General features: G+C 47.2%; 1 protein-coding gene across 2 annotated transcripts; it reads right to left on the bottom strand.

The window, feature by feature from the left end:
• Positions 1–1,003: 1,003 nt before the first annotated feature.
• On the bottom strand, positions 1,004–26,959 carry tg (thyroglobulin). 2 transcript variants are annotated; one of them, XM_077528263.1, is made up of 49 exons: positions 26,854–26,959; positions 25,439–25,532; positions 24,547–24,644; positions 24,301–24,456; positions 24,063–24,231; positions 23,860–23,966; positions 23,642–23,785; positions 22,877–23,062; positions 22,223–22,710; positions 20,914–21,316; positions 20,700–20,738; positions 20,384–20,614; positions 19,586–19,690; positions 19,440–19,517; positions 19,234–19,340; positions 16,137–16,248; positions 15,815–15,979; positions 14,670–14,864; positions 14,465–14,592; positions 14,231–14,390; positions 13,470–13,625; positions 13,206–13,352; positions 12,979–13,143; positions 12,800–12,904; positions 12,229–12,332; positions 12,049–12,154; positions 11,800–11,976; positions 11,550–11,711; positions 11,390–11,467; positions 11,253–11,309; positions 9,819–9,959; positions 9,569–9,748; positions 8,982–9,096; positions 8,838–8,908; positions 7,314–7,460; positions 7,167–7,232; positions 6,363–6,497; positions 5,722–5,904; positions 5,388–5,592; positions 5,241–5,319; positions 5,026–5,164; positions 3,708–3,904; positions 3,123–3,296; positions 2,908–3,051; positions 2,647–2,834; positions 2,055–2,153; positions 1,840–1,983; positions 1,312–1,490; positions 1,004–1,219 (listed from the first exon to the last, which is right to left on the bottom strand). In XM_077528263.1, the coding sequence occupies exons 1-49, from the start codon at positions 26,957–26,959 to the stop codon at positions 1,128–1,130; spliced, it is 7,206 nt and encodes a 2,401-aa protein (XP_077384389.1). In that variant the 3' UTR covers positions 1,004–1,127. The 2 variants fall into 2 exon arrangements, with proteins under 2 accessions (XP_077384389.1, XP_077384390.1); XM_077528264.1 differs by having other exon boundaries at positions 11,390–11,464.
• Positions 26,960–27,356: the final 397 nt, after the last annotated feature.

Here is a 27,356-nt window from a genome sequence, read left to right as displayed (position 1 = left end):
AAATTCAGCAGTGCTTGAAGTCATTTCCTCTTTCTGCTCTTCTCTCAAATGCACTTTGAAACAAAATTTCATGTGCTGCCATCTAGTGGTCAACAATGGAATTACATCCAAAATAAACTCAGTTATTCACTAGACCAAAAAAATCAATAAATAAATCAGCAAAACAGCGGCACCGTGAACCTGCAAAGCGCAATGAGGAACTTTCATGTATTATAAATCATGTATAAGTAAATAAAATAAAGTAAAACAAATGATATAGTGACTGACCATGGCAACGATCATGACAAGGAGGAGTCCGAGGAGCAGAGCGGCCATCGCCAAAAGAGCGATGCCCCAACCGGGAACGTGGTTGCCGTCGCCCACCGGAGAAGAAGTTTTGCTGGTGGCGCCCCCTGTGGTGGTAGAGGAGGTGGCGTTGGCAGACGTGGTCACTGCGGACGTTTCGTTCGCGGTGGTGTCGTTTGTTGTCACGGAGACGGGAAACGTGGTATACTGTCCGGTGGTGTCTGGCTGCCGGCTGGTCGTCATGACAACCGTCCACAAGATGGTCGAAGTGTCGCCCGTCGTCGACGGTGGGGGGACCGTTGTCATGGAAATGCCAGCCATGATGGAACACACTGCACACATGTTGACAAACGTCACAACTCACAAAAACGCAGCTTGCAGCGTGACCTTTGACCCGTATGCTGACCTGTGAGCGCCATGGTGACCAGCGTCGTCGTCGTCCACATTCTTGTGCAGCGTGTGCGTCTATGTGCCTGTACGTGTGTGTATTCTCCTTTAAAGCTCACACCTGCGCAGAGGCGGAGCCAAAATGGATGGGCCCACACCCCGTACAAGTACACAACTTGGGAGAGAGTACTCAAAAGCGATAAAAACACCGTTTTGTCTCTTCCGTGCCGATTGTGGCATTTGCACGTCGTCTGCATTATTTTGATTGCATGCTCTTGAATCTTATTCTAAATATGTGTGTGTGTTTGTGACAATGACGACTGGCATCAGCTTGCTATTTGTACTTTTTATTTGGCAATTGATTGATTCATTGATTGAAGACAAAATTGATTATCAAAAATGATCACGCGGTCCCCAGATTGCGATCGGACGACGACGATGACACCGCGTCACATTCAGCTGTAGGTGTCTTTGCCGCTCTGCGATTGGCCGTTGGGCGCTTCCAGCGGGAGTTCGGGGTCGAACGTAGACTCCGCCCCCAGCTGGCCTGCGGGCAGAGAAGGAGGTCGCGGTTGAGAGAGGCGGTCCGAGCGCGACGGATCGCCGCACGAGGGGGCGACGTGACTCGATGCGACCCACCGTTGGGCGTCAGCGCCTTGGCCAGACGGTTCCAGAACGAGCAGCTCCTCTCGCGCAGGCCTTGCTTCTGGCTGAGGGCGGGGCTTAGATCCAGGAAGGTGGGCGGGGCTCCGGAGGACAGGACCGGACGCCAGCGGGGCAGAGAGGTAGCCGGCCACGATGCCGGCGGGTTCGGATCACTGAGGGGAGAAAAAGCAAAGTTCAAGGGGGGGGTGTAATATTCAGAAAAAATGGGAAAATATTATTAAAAAAAAAAAAAAACACGACAAAATTACGGGAAAATATTCAATAAAACAGAAAAAAAACTCAAAAAAACAAAGCTCCCCAAAAAAATTAGTCAGAAAAAGTTTTTTTTTCAAGTGAGTGCAATCTGCTTCAGTAATTGAGACCATTTTCTTCTTCTCGATTCTCCTGTTACTCAAAAAACAAACAAACAAAAACCCGGTGTCAGTTAGGCAGGTAGGCGGGGAAAAAAACAGTCAGTCGGTGATTTGGTCATGGGATTTATGTGTCAGCCTGTTTTGTCACCCGCTCCTGACGAAATTGGCCACGTAGCTGATGATGGCCAGCGAGAGGCGCCGTTCGGCAGCGGTGTAACGGCGCCGAGTGTCTGGCCGATGAGGAGCCCCGAACAGCAACTGCACGTCCGGCGGGACCGAGGGGTCGGCGGCCCTGCAAACAGGAAGTGGGCCCCGGTCAGGACAGGAAGTGGCCGGCGGATGCGGGTAGGCGGCGCTTAGCACCTGCTAGTGGCGGTCGGTTGGTGGTACAGGAAGACGTTGGCTCCGCCCTGAGCGTAGTGGCTCGCCATCCGCAAGGTGGGACAGAAGATGAACAGGTCTCTGCAACGCACACATTTTCATCTCCTCCTCAAAATAAGGCCTGCAAAATTCATAATTCCATCATTTCGAATCGGCAAACGTTTGCTTGCCGATAATATCTTGTTTGTTCTTTCGGACAACTAGAAATGGCATCATAATCAGTTACTCAGAAAACGACCAATCGCGAATCAGCTTCCCAAAGTCACATGACCTGACCATGACCATGACCATGACATGAGATTTACTGTTGAGAGATTAAAATTTGAAATTTGGATTATTTGAAATGAAATGGAAATGATTATTTGATGATGAAATCGTTCATAAGTGAGTTGCTGATTTATTGTTGAATTTGCACATTTTTCACAAAACTTTCAAATGTGATGACAACTTGTGTCTGAATGTGCGAGTGGCGAGCGTGCGACGGCCGTAAAGGCCAAAGCGACGTTGATGTTTTTTGCAAACGGAACGTCAGCGTGCTTTTGCCGTCTGTCGGCTGCCGTTTGACCTTTCTGACCTGGTGGCGTTGTCGAGCGCGCGCGAGAAGAGGTTGTATCCGGCGGGGGCGGAGCTATGGTCCAGCGAGTAGAACCAGGCGGCCGCCTCCTTCAGCACCGAGCTCCCTGAGGCTCCGCCCAGCGAGCGGCTAAGCGCCTCGTAAAACGCCGTCTTGCCGCCGCCGGGCAGCGCCGCCGTCGCAAAGTCCTGACAAAAAGAAAACACAAAACAATCTTGTGCGCCCGTCCGAAAATGCGTTGACGCCACGTGACCTCCCGACCTTGACGCTTTGCATCCGGGCTATGACTCCGTCGTCTTGCGACGTTCCCAGCAGGAGGTCGACTCGGCGCAGAGTCGCCGGCGCCCCGTCGGCGTCCGGTGGCGTGGGCGCCCACGAGCGGAAGGGCCCGCCGGTGGCCAGCAACTGCAAACGCGGGAAAGCGGCGTGAGGGAGGGAGGCCGAGGTGGGCGGGGCTTCGTCGCTCGCCTCCTTACCTTGGTCTGAGCGGCGTTGAGCGCGTGCACGGGCGCCGCCCTGAGGCACGCCGCCGTGCGCCCGTTGTCGTCGTCGTCCGCCGTGGCGCAATCCAGCTCGGCGGCCAAGCGCAGCGTCAGACGCCTGGCGGACGGCGGCGTCTGGAACGATGACGGGGAGAACAGCGAGCCGCCCTGCGTGCAAACGCACACGCACGTTTCATGTCATGTTTTGTTCACGAAATAAAAATGAAAATGCTTTTTAAAAAAACAACTAACTCAAACTACATTTAATGTTTACAAAACTAACTACAATGATAGCAAAATTGTCCTTTGTTTTCGTCTTTGGTAATTAATTTTAATGCATGAGCCTTTGGGGATGATTTTTAATGTGATTTGAAGTCGATTTATTTTGAAACTTTTAACTGGAATAAGGACGTTAGAAAGTATGTCACACAGAAGTGACGTCATCTAGCAGCAGCCAATAGAATAGCACCTTCAGATGACGTCATACATATTTCTTTTAAAAACTACTACTGAAACTAACCAAACTAAAACTAAGCATTTTTTAAATAACTAAAACTTATCAAAACCAACAGAACTCACCATGAGCATCATGCGCTGGAAAAGCGGCGCTTGGCGGCGGCGCAGCAGGAGCAGGCTGACGATGTCGGCGCCGCCGCGCTCCGCCCCCACGCTCACTCGGCTCCGGTCTCCGCCCAGCGCCCAAATATGGGCGTTGACCCAGCTCAGCGCCGCCTCCTGGTCCGACGTGCCCCAGTTGCCGCCTGCGCCCGACGGCTCTGACGGGCGACAAACGTACGCGTCACTCACGTGCGTGCGTGTCTCATTCGCTGATTTCAATACAGGGAGTCCTTGAGTTACGATCCTACGCTAACGATGTAACCCCAATTTCGATTGCCACATTAAAGTTAATATTTACGTAAAAATAATTGACATAAAAATCTCAAATACATTCAAATAGAAAAAATAAGATGCTGTCCGACTGAAGGCTTCGTTGGTGTCTTTGCCTTGCAATCTTTTTATGACGTCTAGCTTGGTTTCCATGGTAACTGTTTTTCTTTTTGCTGGACCAACATTGATAGAAGATGTCGCCTTCTTCTTCTTTGGGGCCATGATGTGAAAAAAAGAGAGCGAAATAGCCAGAGATACTTCCATAAGTGCACAAACGCTAACTAGCACTAGCTAGTTAGCTAGAGGGGAAAACACTGCGGCCAAAATGGCGGACAAGCAGACAAAATGGCGGACGGGGCCAAAATGGCGGACCAGGCGTAACTGTTGTCAAGTCAAAACGCCTTAAGTCTCGTGCGCCTTAACTCGACGACTCCCTGTATATGGACTGGATAGCCGGTAGGCCAAGACTTCTGAAGCTGCGAGGCGGCCATATTGCTCCTCTCAAGAAACATTTCTCGCCATAACATCTGATACATTTACAGTGCCAAATTGGAGAACATTTGAGACAGCATTATTTATCATGTTCTAAATGTATTAAACATAAATTGGATGACTTCAGACATTTTACAACTTGCCTTAAATACATGTAGAAATGATATGCTTCATGATGTTTAGTACAGGAGGAAGGAAATGAGCGTTAAGAGGGGGTCTTCAAAGCAGTTTTTTATGTGTTTAAAAATAGTGAGCACCCCAACACAAACCCCCCACCCCGCCTACGAGCTGTATGTCTCATTTGTACGTGTAGCGTATAGTTCATACACTAGTCTGCTGGTAAGGTGGGAGTAACAAGATGGCTGCCCTGTGACTTCAATGGCTTGCAAGGGTGTGTATGGGCTATCGGTTATCCAGTTATATATACAGGTCAGTGGTTATCACCCATCCTCGGCCTGATTTCAAGTTATCGCCGGTGCCTGTAAGTATTTGTGCGTGCGTGATTGGCGTGCGCGACCTGTGGCGAGGAATCCGAGCGCAGCCGTCCTGTAGGCGGCCGTCACCACCATCAAATTTCCCAGCGCCGCCAGGGCGGAGCCGTCCAGGCCGTCGCTCGGCGGGTTGACGAAGAAGAGCAGCACCGGGACACGCCCCCTCTGACACATACACAGGAAGGTCAAATTCAGCCCACGTCACATGACCTGACTTTTGCGTATCGGCGGGCGTCGTCACCGTGGCAACGGGCCGGAAAACGTTGAGGTAGAGGCAGTCCTCGCCGCCGTCCGCTCGGCCCGGTTGGACGCAGGCGGGCCTGTGGAGGGACGCATGCGCGTGCGTGCGTTAGCTGGCTTAGCATCAGGCACCGGGCGTGGCACTTACCGCGCTCGAGTGGCGTCCCACGTCCCCGTCCAGTTCGCCGGCTGCGCCTCTTGGAAACGCAGCGACCCGATTGGCGGGCGGGCGTACGGAACGCCCAGGAAGCGCAGCACCCGCTTCCTGGCCCCGCCCATTGCTGTTTCGACTACTGCGCCCCGCAGGGTGCCGTGACCTGCGATGGCCACGCTGGTCGCCGACGGCGACCACGCTGACGACGACGTCAACACGAGTTAATAAGCATGTGTACCAGTGCAAATGTGAAAAAAAAACAAATAGCTGAGAACATGCATATGATGATGAAACATGAATGAAGAAGGAAGCGCTACAATTGGCTGACCTCTCCTCAGGTACACTTGGTGGGCGGGCTCTCGGATCACGAGGTGACAGGAGGAGGCGGGGCTTTCTGAGTTGGGGGCGGAGCTTAGCCCGCACACAGCCGAATCGGGGTAAAGGACGCATCGAGTGGCCGACTCCAGCTCGGCCAATGACACGGCGGCGCAAGACTCCGCCTCCTGGCAGGCTGAAACAAGAAGTTGATGCACAAGGAAGTCACGTGACCTCGCACGACATGGCCATCTTGAGAGTTCCAAATTACGATCAGTCGGGATTCGGGGTTATTCGATTCATCGTTTCAAGACCAGAGTTGACGATCGGGGTTGGGGAATCAAAAGTGGGCCACAGATGAACTCGCAGCTGCTTCTCCTAATTGGCAGGTAAACGAGTTTGTCGCCACCTGTTGAGTTGAAGACGAACTGTTTGGGGGTTTTTGACTTTCTGGACCTGCTGGGATTCCCCGACCATCATCAATAGACATTTGAAAAATATAATAATAATAATAATAATAATAATCATCTAAATTAAATAAATAATAAAATTATATTATAATGATAATAATAAAATCAAGATTTTTAGCCCGAATGTCATTGGCTGTCGACTGCGTTGACGATGAAAAGTGAGCAGGGAGCGAGTGCGGGTTACCGTGGAGACACCAGTCCCTGGTCTGGACGGGGTCGCCGGCGATGTCGCGGCTGACATGGATGACATCATAAGCAGGCCACGACGCGTCCAGCAGAAGCGACTGCTCGGGCACCGGACTCCACTCGGCCGTCGACGCTGACGACGACGACAACAACGCAACTTTAATCACTTCCAACTTATGTTAATTTCGTGAACAAAAACTAAGCAAAAATAATTTTGTCAACACACATTTTTCACCGGACTAAAACTAGACTAGACTGAAACCCTAATTAATAAATAATAACTGGGATGAAATGTATTATATTTACTTATTTTATTATATATACTTTAGGGATGTAACGATAAGTGCAATATCGTGATATTAAAACTGCCACAATATCGTTGTCGTCATGTTCACAATCTGTTAAATGCAACACATCTGTTAAAAAGATCAGGTTGATTGCATTTATGCAGTTGTAGCACCCTCTGTTGGCTAGTTTTTTAGTGCAAGTTAATTATTTATTTATTTTTTTATTTTTTTATTTTTTACAATATTGTGACCATTTTTAAATATTGCTAACCTCCCCACAATAATTATCATATTGTGAGCTTTCATATCATGATATCGTATCGTGATGTTTGGATATCATGACATCCCTAATATACTTTTTTTATTGTGGAACTTCCACACCAAAAGCAACGCTCGCTTTTCAAATGCATGCTGTGACGTCACCGTCACCTGATTGGTCGACAGATTTTTTTTGAAAGCCGCTGTGGCAGGAAATTGGTGGAGCCGGGCAGGAAGTGTCAAAAAAAGGACCTTACCGTTGCTTTGCAAAGGTGGCAGACTGAAGGCGGGGCACAAGGCCGCAGATGAAGTCCACTGATTGACTGAAAACGCACACGCACACACAGCGCTTTACACACGTGCTGTCTGCGTGTCATCATGCGTGTGCGTGTCACGCGCCTTACCGGGTTTTTGGTACCATCCGAAGGGCGGCGGCCACGTGCGGACGTCGCTTGCTCGACAATCTGCCACAGTCCAAGAACTCTGCTGGTCTTCGTCGCACGTTTGGATCCCCAGACTGATCAGAATCACGCACGCCACGCCCGGCACACCTGCACGCACATGTCACATGTCACTTGCGTCATGGGCATAGCATGTGCGCTACGTCACGTGTGTGTGTGTGGCACTTGAGTCACATTGGGGTGGGAACCTCTGCGTACCTCACGATACAATTGCGATATGCGATACAAGGCTCACGATGATGATCTCACGATATGACGATACCGCCGCGATCGATATATTGGTCAGGTCATAAAGCCATTTACGATAAAACTACTCAAGACATACATAAACTGATGTTTTTTCATGGAGAAAATTGTTGTTTTTTTGTATCATCATTGAAAGACAATATTCAAACTGGTGTCTTCGTCACACTGAACACTTTAGTGTATTTATTTTTAAACAAATTTGTGTCTTTCTTCAACACGATTGTCATGTCAGTCAATTGTTTCATTTTATAAACTGACACCATTTTTTGTGTAACATTACAAAAGCAAATAAATAAAACCACTTAAACATTCAATCTAATTAAATAAATATTAAAATTCCTCAAAAATTGTGTTTCAAAAAATGAAACATTTTTTAAGATGTTAAAATTGAAGATATAATGCACATTTTTCATCGAAACGTATGCAAAACTGGACAGATAAATGTCTAACCCTGCTCGCGGGCGTTACAGGAAGTGGAGACCTTCCGACAGGAAGTGAGCAACGTGGCGGCTCTCTCCAACTCCTCCCACATCCCCGCGGGATACGCGTTCCTATTGGCCGAAGCTCTGCGCCTGACCCCCGAGGAGCTGGTGGCCCGGTCGCAGTGTCTGATTGGCTGCTGGGACGCTCCAAAGCTGCGCTGCGATTGGTCGCTAACTCCAGTGAGTCCCGCCCACCTGCACTCGATAGCCTGATTGGCATGTTCATCAAATCCAAAAATGCTTGTTGACATTTCAATGGGACCAGTGTGGGGCAGGCGTGCGTCAGTGGTAGAGTGGTCGTCTCGCAACCCTGAGGATGCGGGTTCGATCCCAGGCCACTGTAACCAGGTGGAAGTATCCTTGAGCAAGATACTGAACCGACTGTTGCTGGACAGATAAATGTCTTCCACAAGTTAACGTGCGCTGATGAGTCTTCTTCTTCGCCTGAAGACTTGCGTCCATTTCCCCGCCACTCTTATGAGGCGCTCCCCCTAGTGGCCCGTCAAGTAATTGCTCAATAAGTCATGAAAAATGGAGCCGTTATCGTGGCTGTATATGAACTATAAATATCGCCATACTTGCGTAGGCGTATCGATAATCTATCGTGAGACAAAGTATCGCCATTTATCGCAAAATATCGATATATCGACACACTCCTAAGTTTTGCACGTGTTGATCACTGTCTTCCTCCAAGTGTCTCGTGTTGCGAGTGTTTTACGTGTCACGTGTCATGCTTTACCGTCGTCGGCGATGAAGCCAAAACCGCGACAACAGGCATCCTCATCGCAACGACGCTCGCAAGCCGTGAACCTGCAAACACGCACGCACGTCTCACATGTCAACTACACTTGTGCGCGCACGTGTGTACGTGTGTGCGTGTTACCCTTCAGGCAGCGTTGCGTTGGCCTCCACGTGAACTCGATTGCGCACGGAGTAAGAGATCATCTTCTTGAAGGGAACTCGTTGGTAGAAGCTCTTCACCGGGCCCGACACGTCCACTGCACGCACACGCGCATGTCATGTGGTGAGCGAGGTTATGTGAGTTCACGAAAAACTACAATTCAAAATCAATTTCAACAAAATAAATGTGATTTGAAGTTGATTTATTTGGATATTAAGCAGAAAAATTACGTTTGAAAGTGTGCCACACAGACGTGACATCATCTCGCAGCAGCCAATAGAAAAGCACCAAAAGACGACATCGCTTCTATGGTGTTTTTTTAAATATTGCACCCGTCATACACATTTTAAAGAATTAAAAAACAAACAAACCTAAAACTAATACTAAAACTAAACAAAAACTAATCATTTATAAATTAAATAACTAAAACTAATAAAATTAACAGAACCACCTTGAAAACTAATTAAATTTAAAAACAAAACTCAAAATGAACTCAAATGAAAAATTCCCAAACTAATAATAACCCTGGTGGCGACGCCACATGACGTATGACATGCGTGCATGCGTACCATTTTTGCTGAAGACGTTCTTTGGCCTCCTGTCCAGCAGGAGGCGACAGGGGCGCCTGAGCGGCGTGTCGTAGGCGCCGCACACGCGACTGTCGGCAAACAGGAAGCAGCAGAAGAAATCGTCGTCGTCGTCGTCGTCGTTGAGCTCGGCCACCGCACAGTCGGCCTCGCCGTCGCAACCTAACGCCACAGCGCCACGTTGGTTGGTTCGTGCGTGCGTGTGCATGGGCGAGTGTGAGCGAGCACGCACGTGAGAGACACCACCGCAAAGCATTCTGGGAAGTGAAGATCTTCTTGTTGAGCAGGAAGGACAAGACGGGACGAGACGTCTGCGTATCCGCCACCACCACGTCATCGTCGGTCACCCTCGTGAACTTACGTTGCACCGAGTCTGCACGCGCGCACACACGTTAGACCGCTCATCTATATATAGTATATGACTGGATAGCCCAAGACTTTTGAGGTAGCGAGGCGGCCATATTGCTCCTCCCAAGAAACGTTTCTCACCATACCATCTGATACATCTACATGATCCAAATTGGAGAACATGTGAGACATTACTTAGTAGAATTAGCATGATTTATGGTGTTTTAAATGTATTAAACATAAACAAGAGGACTTCAGATGTTTTACAATTTGCCTTAAATACATGTATAAGTTAGAAAATGCAATTTCTGGAGAAATTGCGTGTGAAGGTTGTAAGGTTGAACGAAAACCTGTGGAATGATTAGGAATGGTAATTATTATTATTAATAATAATATTGAATGATGTGGAACAATATTGAATGACCTAGAATGATATAAAATGACCAGGAATGAGCTGAACATACTAAAATTGGAATGGTTTGAATTCATACAGAAATGTAGAAGCAGTTGAAGGAAGAAAAATAACACAAAAATACAAATAAATTTGCAAGAAACAAGAAACCAGGGAAGAACTCAATAAGCAATGAAGAAGGAGCAAGTAATAGAATAAGCAATGGAGTAAAGTGAGAAGAATTAAGTAAGCAATGAAGTAAGAAGTGTAGAATCGAGTAGCAATAGTGTAAGGAGTGACAAATTGAATAAGCAATGGAGTAAAATTGAGGAATCAAGTAAACAGTGGAGTAATAGTCACTCTGTTGAAATCAGGTCACTTCCTGTTGAAATTGGGTCACTTCCTGTTGGTATTGGGTTACTTCCTGTTGATACAGGTAACTAACTTCCTGTTGAAGTTAGGTCACTTTCGGTTGATTTTAGGCCACTTCCTGTTGAAATTGGGTTACTTCCTGTTGATATTGGGTCACTTCCTGTTGATACAGGTAACTTCCTGTTGAAGTCAGATCACGTCCTGTTGATTTTAGTCCACTTCCGGGTCACTTCCTGTTGAAATTGGGTCACTTCCTGTTTCAAATCTAATATAAGAATTTTTTTGTTTGTTTGTTTGTTGTTGTTTTTTTACTTTCAAAAAAAAATAGTGAGCACCCCAACACAAACCCCTGACCCCGCCTCCGGCCTTCTACTAACTGCCTCCGAGCTGTATATGTCGCATCTGTACGTATAGCGTATAGTTGATGCAGTACTCTGCTCGCGAGGTGGGAGGAGCAAGATGGCCGGCCTGTGCCTTCAATGGCTTGCATGTATGCACTCATATATTCAGTCAGTGCGTTTTATATACACACACACACACACCGAAGGTACAAACCGTTAAGAGGCGGAGTCACGTCCCGGTCGACTGCACAGGAAGTAGCATCCGATTGGTCTGCGAAAAGACAAGAAAGGTCACATGACGTGACGTCACATTGCCTGCTGCCCGGTCTTAAGGACGACGTGGCGCTCTACCGCTGCTCAGGTAGACGGCCTGGAAGTCTACGATGGATGCCTGCTCGTCCGTCTTGGAGGCGGGAAGTGCTGACTCTGCTGTTGACAACAATTTGCCACATTTTTCAGGTGTCGGCCATTTTTTTCATTTTTCATTAACACTTTTTCCAAACATTCTTACCGATGCAAAATTCTTGTCCCCCAAAGTCAAAGAGGAAGCTGCGCTGCTGCTTGTTGTATACAAGCCCCGCCCCACAAATGCAATTGGCCGTAATCATGTCCCAGTCCCGCTGGCCGCACATCAAGACGGGCGGCGCCCTCAGCCAACCGCACAGCACGGAACCTGAGTGGGGTGGGACAGACGGACAGATAGAAGGCTCAGCCCAAAAGTCACGTCGCCGTGGCAATATGACGCAAGCACACGCACACACCGTTGATGCTGATGCGGTTGAGGATGAAGCCGCGGCAACAGTCGTCACGGCGACAGCTCATCTCGCAGAAGCGATGGGCGTCGGCCAGCGACGCGTCGGCGAAGACCGTCGTCTGGAAGACGCCCGACTCCGCCTTCACCATTGACGACCTCGTGAAGTCGGAAGTAGACTCCGCCCCTGAAACACACCTGAACGTCTTAACGTGCGCGCACGCACGTACGCAGGTTGCTGGTTGCCACGGTTACTCACCAATCTTCCTGATGACCGGCCCGTCGGCGGCTCCGCCCCTCACCCTCACAAAGCACCTCAACCAATCAAAGAGCTCGGCCTGACTGTTACCCAGAAACCCTTTCACCTGCACGCACGCGCATCCACACGGTCACTGTTTGTTTGTTTGTTTGGGGTGCGTGCGTGCGTGTGTGCGCGTACCTGGTCAGAAGTGTTGCAGTGCGTGTTGAGAGTGTGTGTGCTGTACAATTGGCACTGGCCGCTGGACAGCGCCACATGGTGGCAGGATGGGTCCACTGCACATGCTGAGGAACAAACATGACACAAGAATACATTTATTATATCATATGAATATTATTATAATGGTTTATTATATTTATATCGTAATAAGAATATAATACATTTATAACATTTTAATAAATATATTATTTCAATTATTATTTAATATATAATAAAATACTATTATATATGAATATGAATAATATAATGGTTTGTTATCTATTATAAAACTATAATAAAGTTATATTTTAATAAATAATATATTTGAATTACTTAATATTTCATATATTATATAATATATGTAATAGAATGGTTTATTACATATTATAAAAATGTAATAAATGTATATTTTAATAAATAATATAAAATATATATAATATAATAAGTAATATATTATTTTAATTATTCTTTAATATATTATAAAATATTATTATATATGAATATATATAATTACACACACAATTTGTACAAACTGTGCGTGTGCGTGTCTTACCTTGGACACATGTTCTGAGGTCAGAGGTCACCTGCCGCAGGACTTGTGTGTCTTGAGCTCCAAAGATGACCTCTGACCTGGGGACAGCCTGAAACCTGCTGAGGACTACGTGCACAAACACACCCACACAAATTCAAGCTTGTCTGTGATTGGCTGACTTTTGTTTGTTTGTCACTTACCTGAGCATTCGTCATCAGTGAGGGGCGTGTCAGTCCGGGTCCAGGCAAGCTCCGCCCCCTCGCTGTTAAAGCAGCTCCACTTGCCAGACAGGAAGTCAGACTGAGCCGGCAGGAAGTGGCCGACCTCAGAGCAGCGAAGGCCACGCCTCTCACAGTCTGTCACACCTACGCACGCCACACGCACAGTGAGTCCGCGTCGTCGGTCAACCAAATGATTGACAGCTCACATTGATTGAGGGAGAAGGATCCGGGAGAGGAGGAGGAGCCTCTGGGACATCGCTTGCACAAGTCCCGCCCCTCCGTGTCCTGATAGGTTCCCTCGGGACACAGAAGACACGCCCCCTCAGCGGAGTAGCTGCCAGCTGGGCAAATGACTGCGCGCAAAGATGATGTCATCAGATTGTGACGGCGTTCCACCGTGATGTCATGAACAGACCTTTTTTTTTTTTTAAATGAACTTTATTGCAATTTACAAAACAAACATGACTCACTGCAGCCTTCGCCGTCGTCGCTCAGTCGGTAACCGTGGGAACAGCCCACTCGGGGCGTCGTCATGGAGACCAACTGAGGCGCTGAGGTCGCGTTGATGCGCCGAGTCAGCAGACGCTCCAGACGCTCCACGTGACGCGACGCGTTCAGCAACGCCACTAGTGCACCGGGAAATATCACGTGACGTCACAGGAAATGACATCACATCAATCGTAACCAAGGTTATTTTAGTGGACTAAAACTAACGAAAAAACCAAAATTCAAAAAACTATTTCGTTAATGAAATAAAATAAAAACGAAAATGCTTTTTAAAAGATACAAACTAAAACTACATTTTATGTTTACAAAACTAACTAAAACTCTAATTATAGCAAAAAATGTCCTTCATTTTAGTTTTTAGTAATTTAATGTCTTTGGGGATAATTGGAAATGTGATTTGAAGTCAATTTATTTTGATATTAACAGAAGTGATCTAGCAACAGCCAATAGAAAAGCACCTTCAGATGACGTCGCTCCCATGCTGTTTTTTTTTTAAATATTGTAAACAAGTCATACACATTTGAAAAAAAAACTTAAACTAATAGTGAAACTAACTCAAACTAAACTAAAACAAAGCATTTATTAACTAAAACTACTAAAAACTAACAGAACCACTCTGAAAACGAACTCCATTTCAAAAAACAAAACTCAACATTAAATCAAAACTAACTGAAAACGAAAATTCCAAATCTAATAAGACTGCTCATGACTCGCGTTGACTCACCCACGTCGGGAAGGGCGGGCAGGTCAGAGGTCGGGAGGTCAGCCATGAAGACGGTCCAGGTGACCGTCACGCACCACATTTCGTCGCCGTCACAATACACACGCAACCAAGAGTCGTCGTCGTCGTCGCACACGGACACGCTGCATCCCGACGCCGGGAGCTACATACGCAAACGTGCCGTTATTTGCTGCGTTTTTCATTTCATATTTGCGCGCGTGCGTGATTTGACCTGACCTGAGCTGAGCAGAGCCCCCTGCTGGTCACGTCGCGTAGAAGCTGTGAGCGTATCGCTTGCGGGTTCCGACACGGCGCCGCCAACGACCAAATATGAGACGACTGCACGCGCTGAGCGGGCACAATCACTACACACATACGCGCATACACAAATGAGTACATGAGGAAAAATTATGAAAAATGTTATCAGTTTCAAAAGTTATACTCTGGCAGGCTCCTGGCAGAGGTCGAAGGTCACCCTCCCAACGGCGACCGATCGTGTCGCACGTGAAGTTGCGGACGTGAAGCGAGTTGCGGTAACCGCGGCGACACACGACATCGCACCTTTGGCGGCCATCTTGTGTGGGGCAGCACACGACGCTGCCGTGGGCGACAGCGGCGGCGGGACAACCGGCAGGACCTGGCGGGCGGACACAACATGCTCTTTTTTTAATATGTTTTTTTTTGCTTTTTAATTTGCTGTAAGACATACAAGCTTGGCATCAATCAAACATTTTTCAATACAGAACGAACAGTATTAAAATTACATAAAAATCAAACATACAACGCACACATACAATTAATTGTAAATTACATGCACAAAAAAAAAATATATATATATATATATATATATATATATATATTAGGGGTGTTAAAAAAATCGATTCGGCGATATATCACGATACTACATCGCGCGATTCTCGAATCGATTCAATAATCGGCAGAATCGATTTTTTTGGGGGGATTTTTTTTTTAGGATTCACACCTTGAGCATGGAAGAATGTTATATGAACGAAACATTAAGCCTTAATATTTTATTTTAATGCTGTTCAAACATGAAACAGATTACAACCACTATAAGACTGAAATTTCAGATAAATAAATAATAAATTTTCATATAAATATTACACTCTACAAGCTTACTGATTAGTATTTTCTAAATTTGAATGAAAAAAATCGCAACAATCGACTTATAAATTCGTATCGGGATTAATCGGTATCGAATCGAATTGTGACCTGTGAATCGTGATACGAATCGAATCGTCAGGTACTAGGCAATTCACACCCCTAATATATATATATATATATATATATATATATATATATATATATATATATATATATATATATATATATATATATATATATATATATATATATATATAAATGACATTACAAAATGAAATGAGGATATTCAACGAAATACAAGAGGTAATTTCTTCAAAATACTATATATAATTTATACTTTATGCCTTATAATCAATTGTAAAGATTTAATATACATAGCAAATTCGTTTACACGTTTGATTGAGTAAAAATGCTAACCGCACGCTAGCACCTTAGCTAATGACTTCCCAAGCGAGCGCTTACGGTCACAAAATGGCGTGCGTCCTGTCACTTTCAGCTCCCGGGTTCCCGCCACCTCCTGCCCGTTGTCAGACACGCACCAACAGGAAGTGACGTCACACTGAAGAGGGACGAAGGAGCCGTCGGGGCGACACTGCAGGAGAGCCTGAAGCTCACACCAACTGGGACCTGAACGCAACAACGTCAACATGCTTCAACGTACTAGTCGGGAACAGATTTCCAAGCATTTCAATTGTCAAAGTTGATTTGAGTGATTGAGTCGCAAACGCGGTCACACAACAAATCAAACGTGTCAGGGCATCGCTGCATGTGTGCGCATGCGTACACGTGAGCTGTCCGTCAGGGCCTCGGGTGGCCTCCCGCAGGCTGATCCCGCTCACTGGGTGGACACACCAGCCTGTGGCGCCCTCTGTCTGCAGCACGGAGAAGCGACCGTCCTGAACGCAATCACACACAAAAAAAAAAACACTTCCTGTCACACGGGCCAATACGCATTGGCAGTCATTCCTTCGAGTGTGTGTATCACTGATCTATATATATGACTGGATAGCCTATAGGCCAAGATTTTTGAAAAAAGTCGCCAGGCCGCCATATTGCTCCTCCCAAAAAATGTTTCTCGCCATCCCATATACAGTGTTTTAAGTGGGCTGGGACGCACCGGTACGGAGCTCCGGCGCTTCTAAAAATCTTACTTGAGCGTTCAGGTACTTCTCAACGTGCAAAGAACGTACTATCAGCGTTCCGGTACGCTTGACAATGCATGTTTTTAATCATCAAAAGCTGTTCCAGCGAGCGCCGCTCATCCACGGACTTACATATAGTATAGAAGTCCTGCGCTCATCACATGAACATGCGCACACATACTCCAGAACTTTTACAGATCTCTGCTTTGTGAGAGAAGCGCGCTTACGTCATTCAAGTCTGCCGTTGTAAACATGATGCTAGCGAACCCGAATGCGTGCGTTGAACCATAGTTCTTGAGTTAAAGGAAGGCTCCTTTAATTTTACATGTATGGCTTGATTGGCAGTAAATAGTTAGTATAGCTACGAAACATGCATAAGAGCTGAAGAATACACTCCTATATTGATTTATTTAACTTTTTTCAACATAGAAGTACTTCCGTGTTGCAACGCCCCCGAGTGGTGACGTCACTAGTGTGTATACTCGCTTGGGGAACAGTAGTTCACGCAGACATAACAACGAGGAAGACACAAACGTCAGTTATGCCTTACTGTATTGCAAAATTTTGCAAGGCGTCGGCAAGGAAAAACCCGCGAGACCCCCCCCCCCCCCCCCCAAAAAAAAAAAAAAAAAAAAAAAAAAGCTACTTGAGTAGACAATGGTTTGTTTGCTAAGTGCTGTCAACCTCCCGAAGGACAAGCAGGCGTGCGCGCAGCGAACATTTCAGGCATGAGGACTTCGAATATATGTTACAATTTGAGATGGGGTACGCCACACGCCTAATACTAAAGCCCAACGCAGTACCGAGTATCTTTAAAGAACCAGACGTGGGAAATAATCAAGCCGATGGAGGAGCCGCAACTGCTAGCAACACGGAGCCTTCACTCTCACAACAGCCGGCACAAATCGAGGTCTTACTACGGCCACTGAAAGATCTCGGAGAAGCGAAGCAAATGTAAAGCGAAAGGTAGGCATGTTTCGGGGGTGGGGGGGGCATTGGTTATTATACTGCACGGACTGTTTTATTTCATAATTCATTTGAAGGTGGCCAACGCAGGGGCACGTCGGCACGTTACCGTAATGCACAGTATTAACAATCGTTGGGGCGGCTGGCTTGACTTCGTCTTTTCGAGTGGCGGCTGGCCTGACCGCAGTGGGACGCTACGCAAAAAAGAAAAAAAAAACAGCTAGGGGAGGTTGGGTGCTGTAACGACGATACATTTAATTTTACTATTTTTTCTTTTTCCTGAAATATTTCGTCAGTTCCACACGTTTTGCATTGCTCGTACTGTGTGTCACTTTACCTGTTGGATATTTGCTCCTCCAAGACTTTTCTTCTTCACATCTTTCATCGCAACCAAAGCTATCCTGAGAATGTCTATTTAGTATTGCCATGTTGAATGTCTGATGTTCCAGGATGCAGTTGAGATTGTCCGCAAGGAACCGATCCTCGAGTTCTTTCATTTCCAGACAGCACACATTCATTAGCGGATTGTCCATTCCTGCAGCTCCCGCACGAGCACCACTCACCCCCCGCCTGATTCACTCGTTCGTCAAAGTTTATTTTGTGCCCGAAAAGACCATCTGGCGCCACAACTTTCACATCCAAGGCAGACTTTCCTTCGGTAGTGTTATTTTGTCGTGTTGGCTCGAAGCGATAAGGTTTAATCCTTCCGGGTTTGACGCTAGATGCACGGCTGCGTTGCATAGTGCTTCCATAGTGTAGCGTTTACACACTAGTGACGTAAACATCCGGGTTATTTAGTCACGTGTAACAAACATGCCGGCGTTCGATTCATTTTAACATCGGTTTAAAAGTTATTAAATGTACATAAAAAAATAATCACGTCACCAAATTAATTATTGAAAAAGTAGCAACTTTTTGCTGCTAAAAATGGATCAATAAGTAAAGTGTCCCTTTAAGAAGATTAAATCAAAACATTACCATGCTGTCTCAGCTCAAAGCTTCAAAAAGACTACGGTCAGACGGTGGATTCGCAGGCTGATACAGCGTAAAAATAAACGGCTGCTCATGCTGTCGTGAGAAGTGAAGTCTGCGGCGGCCATCTTGCGTTGCCACACCTATCTGACCTACAATGAGTTGAACACATCATTGACTTCCGTTGCTTACTTTTCACAACATTTTCTTCCTTTGTAAGGAAAATACCAATGTGTGTGGCGCACGGTTGTACCAATAAGTATAAAATAAGTGTGGGAGAAGCTCTAAATGCAGAGTTCATCAGTAAGAATGTGAATATAAATTTTCTCGTTTTGCTGTTCAGATTGGTTTTCATCAGAACCAGTGATTAGAAACATCAAAGAAATGGAAAGCAAAGCACTTAAAAAAAAATCGCTGAAGATAATACTCTGAATGGTTGATGCAAACAATGACGTTCTTCCTTTGCTCTTTACAACTTGACTTAAATACATGTAGAAATGCTTAATGATATTTACAGGTGGAAATTTGAAAAAAAAAATTGTATTAAAGAATTATAAGTGTAATTCTTTAATTTTTTTTGATAAAAAATATTGACCACCCCGTTACAAACCCCGCCTCCGGCCTTATATTAGCTGCCTACGAGCTGTATATGTCTCACGTGTACGTATAGCGTATAGTTTATACAGTAGTCTGCTCACGAGGTGGAAGGAGCAAGATGGCCGCCCTGTGACTTTATCGGCTTGCGCTTATGGGCTATCGGCTATCCAGTCATATATACAGGTCAGTGGTGTGCACGCTTACCTTGTCACACTGTGGGCAGTACCCTGAAGCATTGGCAGTGACGTCAGAGGCTTTCATCCAACCAGAGAGCAGCAAGTGACTCTGAGCCCTCTGACAGCGTGTGAGACCTGCACCACACACACACCCACACACACACACGCATTTTTTTTCCCACTTTAGTGTAAGTTTGTGTGTGTTTGAGAACGCTCGTGTGACAGTTATCTTACATTTGGGCAGTGGGCGTGAACGACTGCTGAGAGTTTCAGGAACATACTCGCCATCTTCATCAACACACCAACACTGACCTGAACACACACACACGCGTGGTGTGATCGTGCGTTTGCGAGCGTGTGAGTGTGCGTGTGAAAGAGACCTGTGGTGTGGTAACACTGCGTGGGCCGCCATTCGCCATCGTCGGCACATTCTGGACTGAACGGCTGATAATCGAGACGTCCTGCAGGTCGCAACATCTGCACGGCTGAAAAACAAACGAGAATACCAACAATTATTGATGGCCTCGTTTATCGTGGCGGTTACATTCCAGTTCACACCTGCAGTCGACATAACCCACAAAGTAGCGACCAATTATTGGTGTACATATAGAAAAAAAAAAGCAGTCCATATTATTTGTGTATATTTGAGGTCAGTTTCGGACAAACACTTCACATCAAGCGATGCGTTTATGAATGGGAGGTGCAGGTATTATTTCTGTCCACATGGGGTCGCCATCCACACATCTTATTTATTTATTTATAATTATTATTATTATTATTATTATTATTATATATCCCACCATGCAGATTACGCTTCTGTGGCTGGCCCAGAAGCAGATTTTGTTTTCCCACTAGGGGCCACTAGGGGGAGCGCCTCATGAGAGTGGCGGGGAAATGGACGCAAGTCTTCAGGCGAAGAAGACTCATCAGCGCTCTTTGACTTGTGGAAGACATTTATCTGTCCAGCAACTGGCGGTTCAGCATCTTGCTCAAGGATACTTCCACCTGCTCACAGTGGCCTGGGATTGAACCCGCAAGCTCAGGGTTGCGAGACGACCACTCTACCACTGATACACGTCTACCCCACACTGGTCCCATTGATATGTCAACAACAATTTTTTTGATTTGATGAACACGCCAATCAGGCCTTCTGTCGAGTGAAGGTGGGCGGGACTCACTGGAGTAGGCGGCCAATCGCAGCACAGCTTTGGAACGGCCCAGCAGCCAATCAGACACGCGCAGCGCCTCCTGCGACTGGGCCACCTGCAGCTCCTCCGGGCTCAGACGCACACCTTCGGCCAATAGGAACGCGTATCCCGCGGGGATGTGGGAGGAGTTGGAGAGAGCCGCCACGTTGCTCACTTCCTGTCGGAAGGTCTCCACTTCCTGTAGCGCCCGCAAGCACTTGCCTGCGCATTCGTAGGGCAGCAAGTCAACAATATTTTCCAATATTACATATATATATATATATTTTTTTTTTTTTTCCCCCCTGACCTGAGGAGGCGCCAGTATTCTGAGGGCTCATGTTTGCACCTGAAAGACAACAAGAAGAAATGTAAGGTAGGGAAAAGGAGAAGAAGAAAAAAGAAGAAGAAGAAGAGGATGAGGCGGGAAGGGCTGCAAGAAGAGGAAGAAGATGAGGAGCGTGCGAAGGGAGAAGAAGAAGTGGGAGGAAAACGGAGGAGACAGAGAAGAACAAGCAAGTTACAGGCAAGGACGCCGCCCGGCGAGGGCGTAGTGGTGGGCGCCCCCTGCTGGTCCACACAGAAGCATCCGGAAGGTCCGCACTGCAGCGGCAGGAAGCGTCCGTCCGACGAGCAGGCTGGAACGTAAACGTCAGCCCCCGCCGCCATCTTGTCTCTCACGCGCAGGGCCGCCGCCCTCTCGCTCTCGCAGAGCGACGGACACCGAAGGCGGACGCCGCCGCCGCCGCGCGATCGTGTCCCCGCGACCTCCAGGCCACACGGGGTCACGCACCAGCACTCCCCGCCCTGACACTGAACTTCCCGGAAGGACCCGTCGGGCGCGCAGCGAGGAACGAAGATGGACGCCGCGTCGTCTCCACTGCCAGGGGCGGCGGCGGCGCAGGAGCGGAGGACGGTTGTCAACACCTGGAAGAAGACGGCAAGCACACAAAGATGGAGGCAGACTTGCAACATTAGTATGACATTTTAGCATTAGGATTAGCATTTGGATGACTATTTTGCTATCATTCTCGAGTCTCGACAGATGAGCCAGTTGTTTACGTCGTTAGCCTCATCCTCTCCAACGGTGTAGCTCAGCCCAAACGTGTGCTACGCTAGCACTTCTGCTTTGTTTCAACTTTGCAATTTCCCAAAACACTTTGAATCTTGAATCTAGCATGATTTAGCATCTCACGTTAACAGTACCGTTGGCATTAAGATTAGCATTGGCAAAGGAATTAGCATGTAATAGCAGCATTGACATTAGCATTTGGAATTTCAAATTCAACTCTTTGACCGTCAAAAACGTTTAACAACGTTGAGTAAAATCACGATGTATACGACCATAAACGTTCAGTGACGTCAACTATGTTTTTTGTTTTGTTTTTTTAATCAATGGGAAGGGAACAGAAAATTCAGTGCTGCCTGGTCAATGGGTTGAGAAAACAAAAACACCCACTAACTATGACCAGCAGATGGCAGCATTGTATCGCTTTTCAATGGGTTCAAGGTGTATAGAATTACAAAGAAACATGACGAATCTGATGAAATAGAACATTTTCAAGGATGACGTCACATTAAGCCGAAACAAAAGAACGGAATAAGGCAAAAACATACTTTTTTTTTCTAAAGAAAGAATGGAATGCGATCTTTTATGTGGTACCCACATTGCAGATGTAGTAAAAGCACACAATATTCTGTTTGCCTTGAAAGATGAGTTAAAATGCTTGAAATCGCCACTGTTGTTTTGTGGATAACGTGTGTCAGTTTTAGCATTAGCATTACAATTAGCATTGGATATTCTTGTGTTTGGTTGCGATATCATGCGCACACCTGATGCAAGGAGGCGGATCCCGGTACGCTCATCAGGGTGAGTCGGACGCCTGCTAGGAAGTCCCGGTCCTCCAGGGCGCGGCTGATGGCGAGGACCCGTTTCTGATGTCGGGGGCGGGCGGCGCCATCCACCCATACGCCGGCCCGCGTTCCCACCGCGCCGCTGAAGTTGAAGTTGGCGGCGTTGTTCAGGAACTTCCCGCCAAACAGTAACTCCTGCAGACGCCGCGGAGGCGAGCTGGCCAGAGCCTCTGAAGCCCCGCCCACGGAGGGGAAGAGCCCGTGCAGGACGTCCACCATGACGGACAGGAAGGACAGGGGATCCTCCTCCACTGGGAGGAGAGCCTCGATGGGTCGCAGGAGGGCTTGACAGAACGCTGAGTGGTCTGCCGGTGAGGAGGCGGGAAGACCAGCTTCCAGAGGGCCCGAGAACAAGCGAGACAGCGACGCGCGGCGAAGCGACGCGCAGTCATCTGACGCAACGCCACCTTGACACGCAAAAACGACAAGAGGAATCCTTGTTGGATGAAGCTAGCATGCTACCATTGTTTGCTAACATGCAACGTTCGTTTGGATGCAAGCGTATGTCCCAAAATTTTGGTTGGTGTACTTGGGTCCGAAGATCGCGGTCCCGCTTACTGTTGAGGCACTCACCACAAACCAGGAAGTCTCCACGCTGCCGCGTCCCCGCCAGCTCCGCCCCCGTGGAGTCCACGCACCAACACTGCCCCCCCTGCTGGCACTGCTTGGAGGCGAAGGAGCCGTCATCCCGGCAGGACGGCGCAAAGACGCCGGAGGTGGCGGCCGCCGCCCTCCGCTCGTCTTCGCACGCCGAAGGACCTGCCGGAGGCGGGATCAAACGGTTGAGCGACCGATCAACGGTGAAACACGGACATGAGCAGCAGACACAAATTCATGAAGTCATTTATGATTTGTGCCCCACCGCTTTGGATCCAAACAATGAGACAATATCCCCATAAAAAGAAGACGACTGGCTGAGTCCAACGTGTTTTTGTACAGTTGCGCAACACGGCCAATTGATCTGAACACTCGAGTGCGGGTTCACCTGAGTTCATTCGGCCGTTTATTTCTTCCATTGGGTTTATTTGGCCCAAACTAAACTTTATTTGGACAGTCGAGCATCTGATCACAAAAGAGTTTCAAATGACAGCAACATCTGATAAACTGGATCGTCGTCTCAGTCGAACGCCCAATTCACACTGACTGCGGAACGGACGCGGTGCGTCTTCCGTACGGACAACGTAAGAATAGAACGCATTCGAGTCTGCGTGTCAATTCACACCAGCTGCGGTGGGGATGCGGAACGGATGCGGCGAGGTCAATTGCACTCCGTGCGGATGCCGTACGGAAAACGCATCACGTCCGTTCCGCAGGCGGTGTAAAATGGGTGTAACTCACATCGGAATCGTCCGCCGACGGCGAGGCGAACTCCCAGCGTCCTCCTGCGAAGAACTTTGAAGACCGTCGACTCGGCGAACGAGCGAGCGACGCCGATGCCGGAGAAGGCCGAGTCGTACGCGTCGGATGTCAGCAGCTCCACACCTGCGCCGAAACACGTCAACAAACTTCGCCATCTTCATCATCATCATCATCATCATGGGAGGGGGCGGGGTTACCCGTGTCAGCCATCTCGCGCCCCCTGCTGTCGGTGCAGAAGCAGTAGGCGGAAACCAGCGGGAAGACCTCGCGGAATGATCGGAATGTGGAAAAGGCGTCGGGGAATCTGCCGCAAAACGACGGCGAGGAAAAAAAACAGACAAAAGACACGCGTGTGATTTGCATGTTTGCGTGCGCCTGACGCACGTGTGCGTGTGGTTACGTGTTGAAGGCGTGCAGCAGGTCCAGTTCTCGCCCGTCCGTCACGTTGACGAGGCGACACTGGACGGGAAGGAAGTCGCCGTCGTCGGAGCACTGCGGCGGCGAAGACCACGAAGACGAGACGGCGCCGTGAAGGAGGCGACGAGAGAGTGTCGAGCAGCTGCCGGGACCTGTCGCAGGGGGTCAAAGGTGACAGCGTCTGCATGGCGACGAGTGTGTGCGTGTATGTGTGTGCGTACATTGGCGCGGCGTGCCCGTCTGCCTGGTCCCGTACAGCTCCATGCCGTCTCGGTCCACGCACCAACACTGCCCCCTGCTGGAGTCGCACTGCACCGGCAGGAAGTGACCCGACGGCGAGCAACGCAGTGACGACTGCAGTTGGCACGGCGACGCACCTGATGACCAAGCGGACAAACGCACGTGCAACAACTTTCAGCCTGCGTTTTTATTGGCTGGCTTGCCGGTCACGTGACCTTCAGTCTTACACTGCGGAATGGATCCATTGCTGCGACTTCCGCCCACTTCCTGTCCGTCGGCGTCAACGCACCAACACTCCTGGCCCTGCCCACTGCACTGCACGGGCCTACACGCACACACGAGAGGAAGAAGATCATTAAAATGAATGTAAATTGTAAAACTTTTTATGCTTTATGATTTCATCTGATTGTGCTGCCCGCCTTGGCCACATGGAGGCAGTATGATGCAAACCTTAATAAAGGAGAATAGAATTCTTCCTCTGCTACGGGCTCAGTACGTTGCTGTAATTTGTCATTTTTTGTAAATCAAATCAAATTTTATTTGTATCACACTTTGCGTATATAAACATTAACTTGGTTTGCAGAGGATTAAAAAAAAATTGGGATGTGATTAAATGTTGCTCACTTGAATGGTTGTAAAATTGCGATGCTAACGTTAGCATGTGAATGCCACATTCATGTTTGCATGAAGCTAGCAGGCTGTTCTGAAAGCGACATCGTTTGCATTTTGGAATAGCCAACGTGTCATTTAGGAGTGCGACGATTATATCGATATCGTGATAAATCGTCATACTTTGTCTCTAGATTATTGATACGCCTATGCAAGTATTGCAATATTTGCAGTTAATATTCAGTCAGCCACTAGAACGGCTCCATTGTTCATGACGTATTGAGCAATGACTTGGCGGGCCACTAGGGGGAGCGCCTCATAAGCATGGCGGAGAAATGGACGCAAGTCTTCAGGTGAAGAAGAAGACTCATCAGCTGACTTTTACTTTGTGTTTATCTGTGCATCATCTGACTCCGTTTTGCATACGTTTCGATGAAAAAATGTGGATTATATCTTCAATTTTAACATTTGAAAACAACTGACGAGCGGCCATCCATCCGGCGAATATACCTGAATCGTCCGTCGTGAGTGCATTGCGGCCGGCGGTCGGGTTGACGGTCCCTCGCCGCCTCGCACGGTGTCATCGTCGAGTCCAGCTGATACTCTAAACCGCAACAACAACAGCAGTGTCGTGAAAATGGCTCGTCTCCATGACAACCGCAATATTTCCACAAGCCTTCAAATGGAAAGTATTGAATAAAAGGAAAGAAAAAAAAGACTGACAAGTGCATGTGGGCGCTCGCTTTGAAGGGAAAAAAAATGAACTTGGGCTGAGCAAAATTCACAATTTCACAATTTAGTGCATGAATTTGAATCGACTCCACCCCCACAGCATGTCAAATTGAATCTGAGAAATTCATTTTCTTCAAATGCAACTAACATGAAGTTTCAATTTCCTTGAATTGATGACTTGATTGATCCGTTTTCAGCAGTAAGAAGTGAATATTTGGTTTAGAATGAATGTGATAACATCCTTATTTTTTCCGCTCGTTTTGCTGTCGGCTGTAAATGACATCACATGTGCTCAGGTGGCGACCAATCATGGCTCACTTTGCCAGCGTCACGTGACTTCGTTTGGGAAACAGATGAGGCAGCTGCTCCATCAATCTTTCACTTGATGGTGGTCGGATGTTGTCAAGTGTGCTGGCACCAACTAGTGGCGGGTGCCTGAATCACACTTTTGGATCTCAATTTTTTTGTTTGTTTGTTTGTATGTCAGGACCGGGGTTGTTATAGTTTTTGAATTTTTTCATTTGAGTTAGTTTTGACTTCGATTTGAGTTGTGTTTTTTAATGTAGTTTTAATTAGTTTTTTGGGGGGGGTTGTTAGTTATTAGTTTATTTGATAAATGCTTAGTTTTAGTTTTAGTTAGTTTCAGTATTAGTTTTAGTTTTTTATGTGTATTACTTGTGCGCAATATAAAAAAAAACAGTATGGGAGCGATGTCATCTTTTGGTGCTTTTCTATTGGCTGCTGCAAGATGACGTCACTTCTGTGTGACACGCTTTCAAACGTCCTTATTACGGCGGTTCATATCAAAATAAATGGACTTCAAATCACGTTTCAAATCATCCTCATAGGCTCATGCATTCAATTCATTACCAAAGATGAAAACAAAGGACGTTTTTTGCTGTAATTATAGTTAATTTTAGTTAGTTTTGTAAACATCAAATATAGTTTCAGTGAGTTTTCGTTTTTTAAAAAGCATTTTCATTCTTATTTTCTTTTGTTAACAAAATTGTTTTTCGAATTTTAGTTAAATATTTTTTCATTTATTTTAGTTATCTAAAATAACCTTGGTCAGGACAAAAATTGGTCAAGTGAAGCTCATATCTTGAAAAACTCTCAAGTCAAGGCACTCATATCTCAAGGAAGCAAAGCTTGCCTTTTTGGTGACAAAGAATTAGTGGCGACTTTCGCCTCACCTGAAGGCCGGGCGCAGAGCGCGGGCGAGCGGCAGACGAGCAGCGCCAAGACGACGGCCAGCAATCTCCCCATCGCGCTCGTCTCGATGGCCAGCAATCTCCCCATCGCTCTCGTTTTGACGCCGATGTGGTCGCGCTGCCGCTTTTTGAAGGCGCGTGGAGTGCTGAGTCGGCGTCCTCGTGCGACCGTCCCGGCGGCACCGAGAGGCGCGTTGGGCAGCGTGACGCCTCGCCATTGGACGAGAGGCTCGGAAGATGAAGATGTGATTGGATGAGAGGTTTGGAGGACCATCTTGGAGGGCTGTTGAAGAGTTCCGGAGGCGAGCGCATGGAACCTTGTTTGTTTTGGACATGCCACTCAAGCTTTTTTTTTTTTTTTTTTAATGCATTGCTGGAGCGCTGACATGCACAGACCTGATAACTGAAAGTTGCCTGGTTCTGTTTTGTTTATTTTTATTTTATTTCAATTTGTTATATATTTATTATATTCATTTATTTATTTT

Source organism: Festucalex cinctus, chromosome 7 (genome assembly GCF_051991245.1).
Source record: "Festucalex cinctus isolate MCC-2025b chromosome 7, RoL_Fcin_1.0, whole genome shotgun sequence".
NCBI lineage: Eukaryota > Metazoa > Chordata > Actinopteri > Syngnathiformes > Syngnathidae > Festucalex > Festucalex cinctus.
This window is presented reverse-complemented; position numbering and strand designations above follow the sequence as displayed.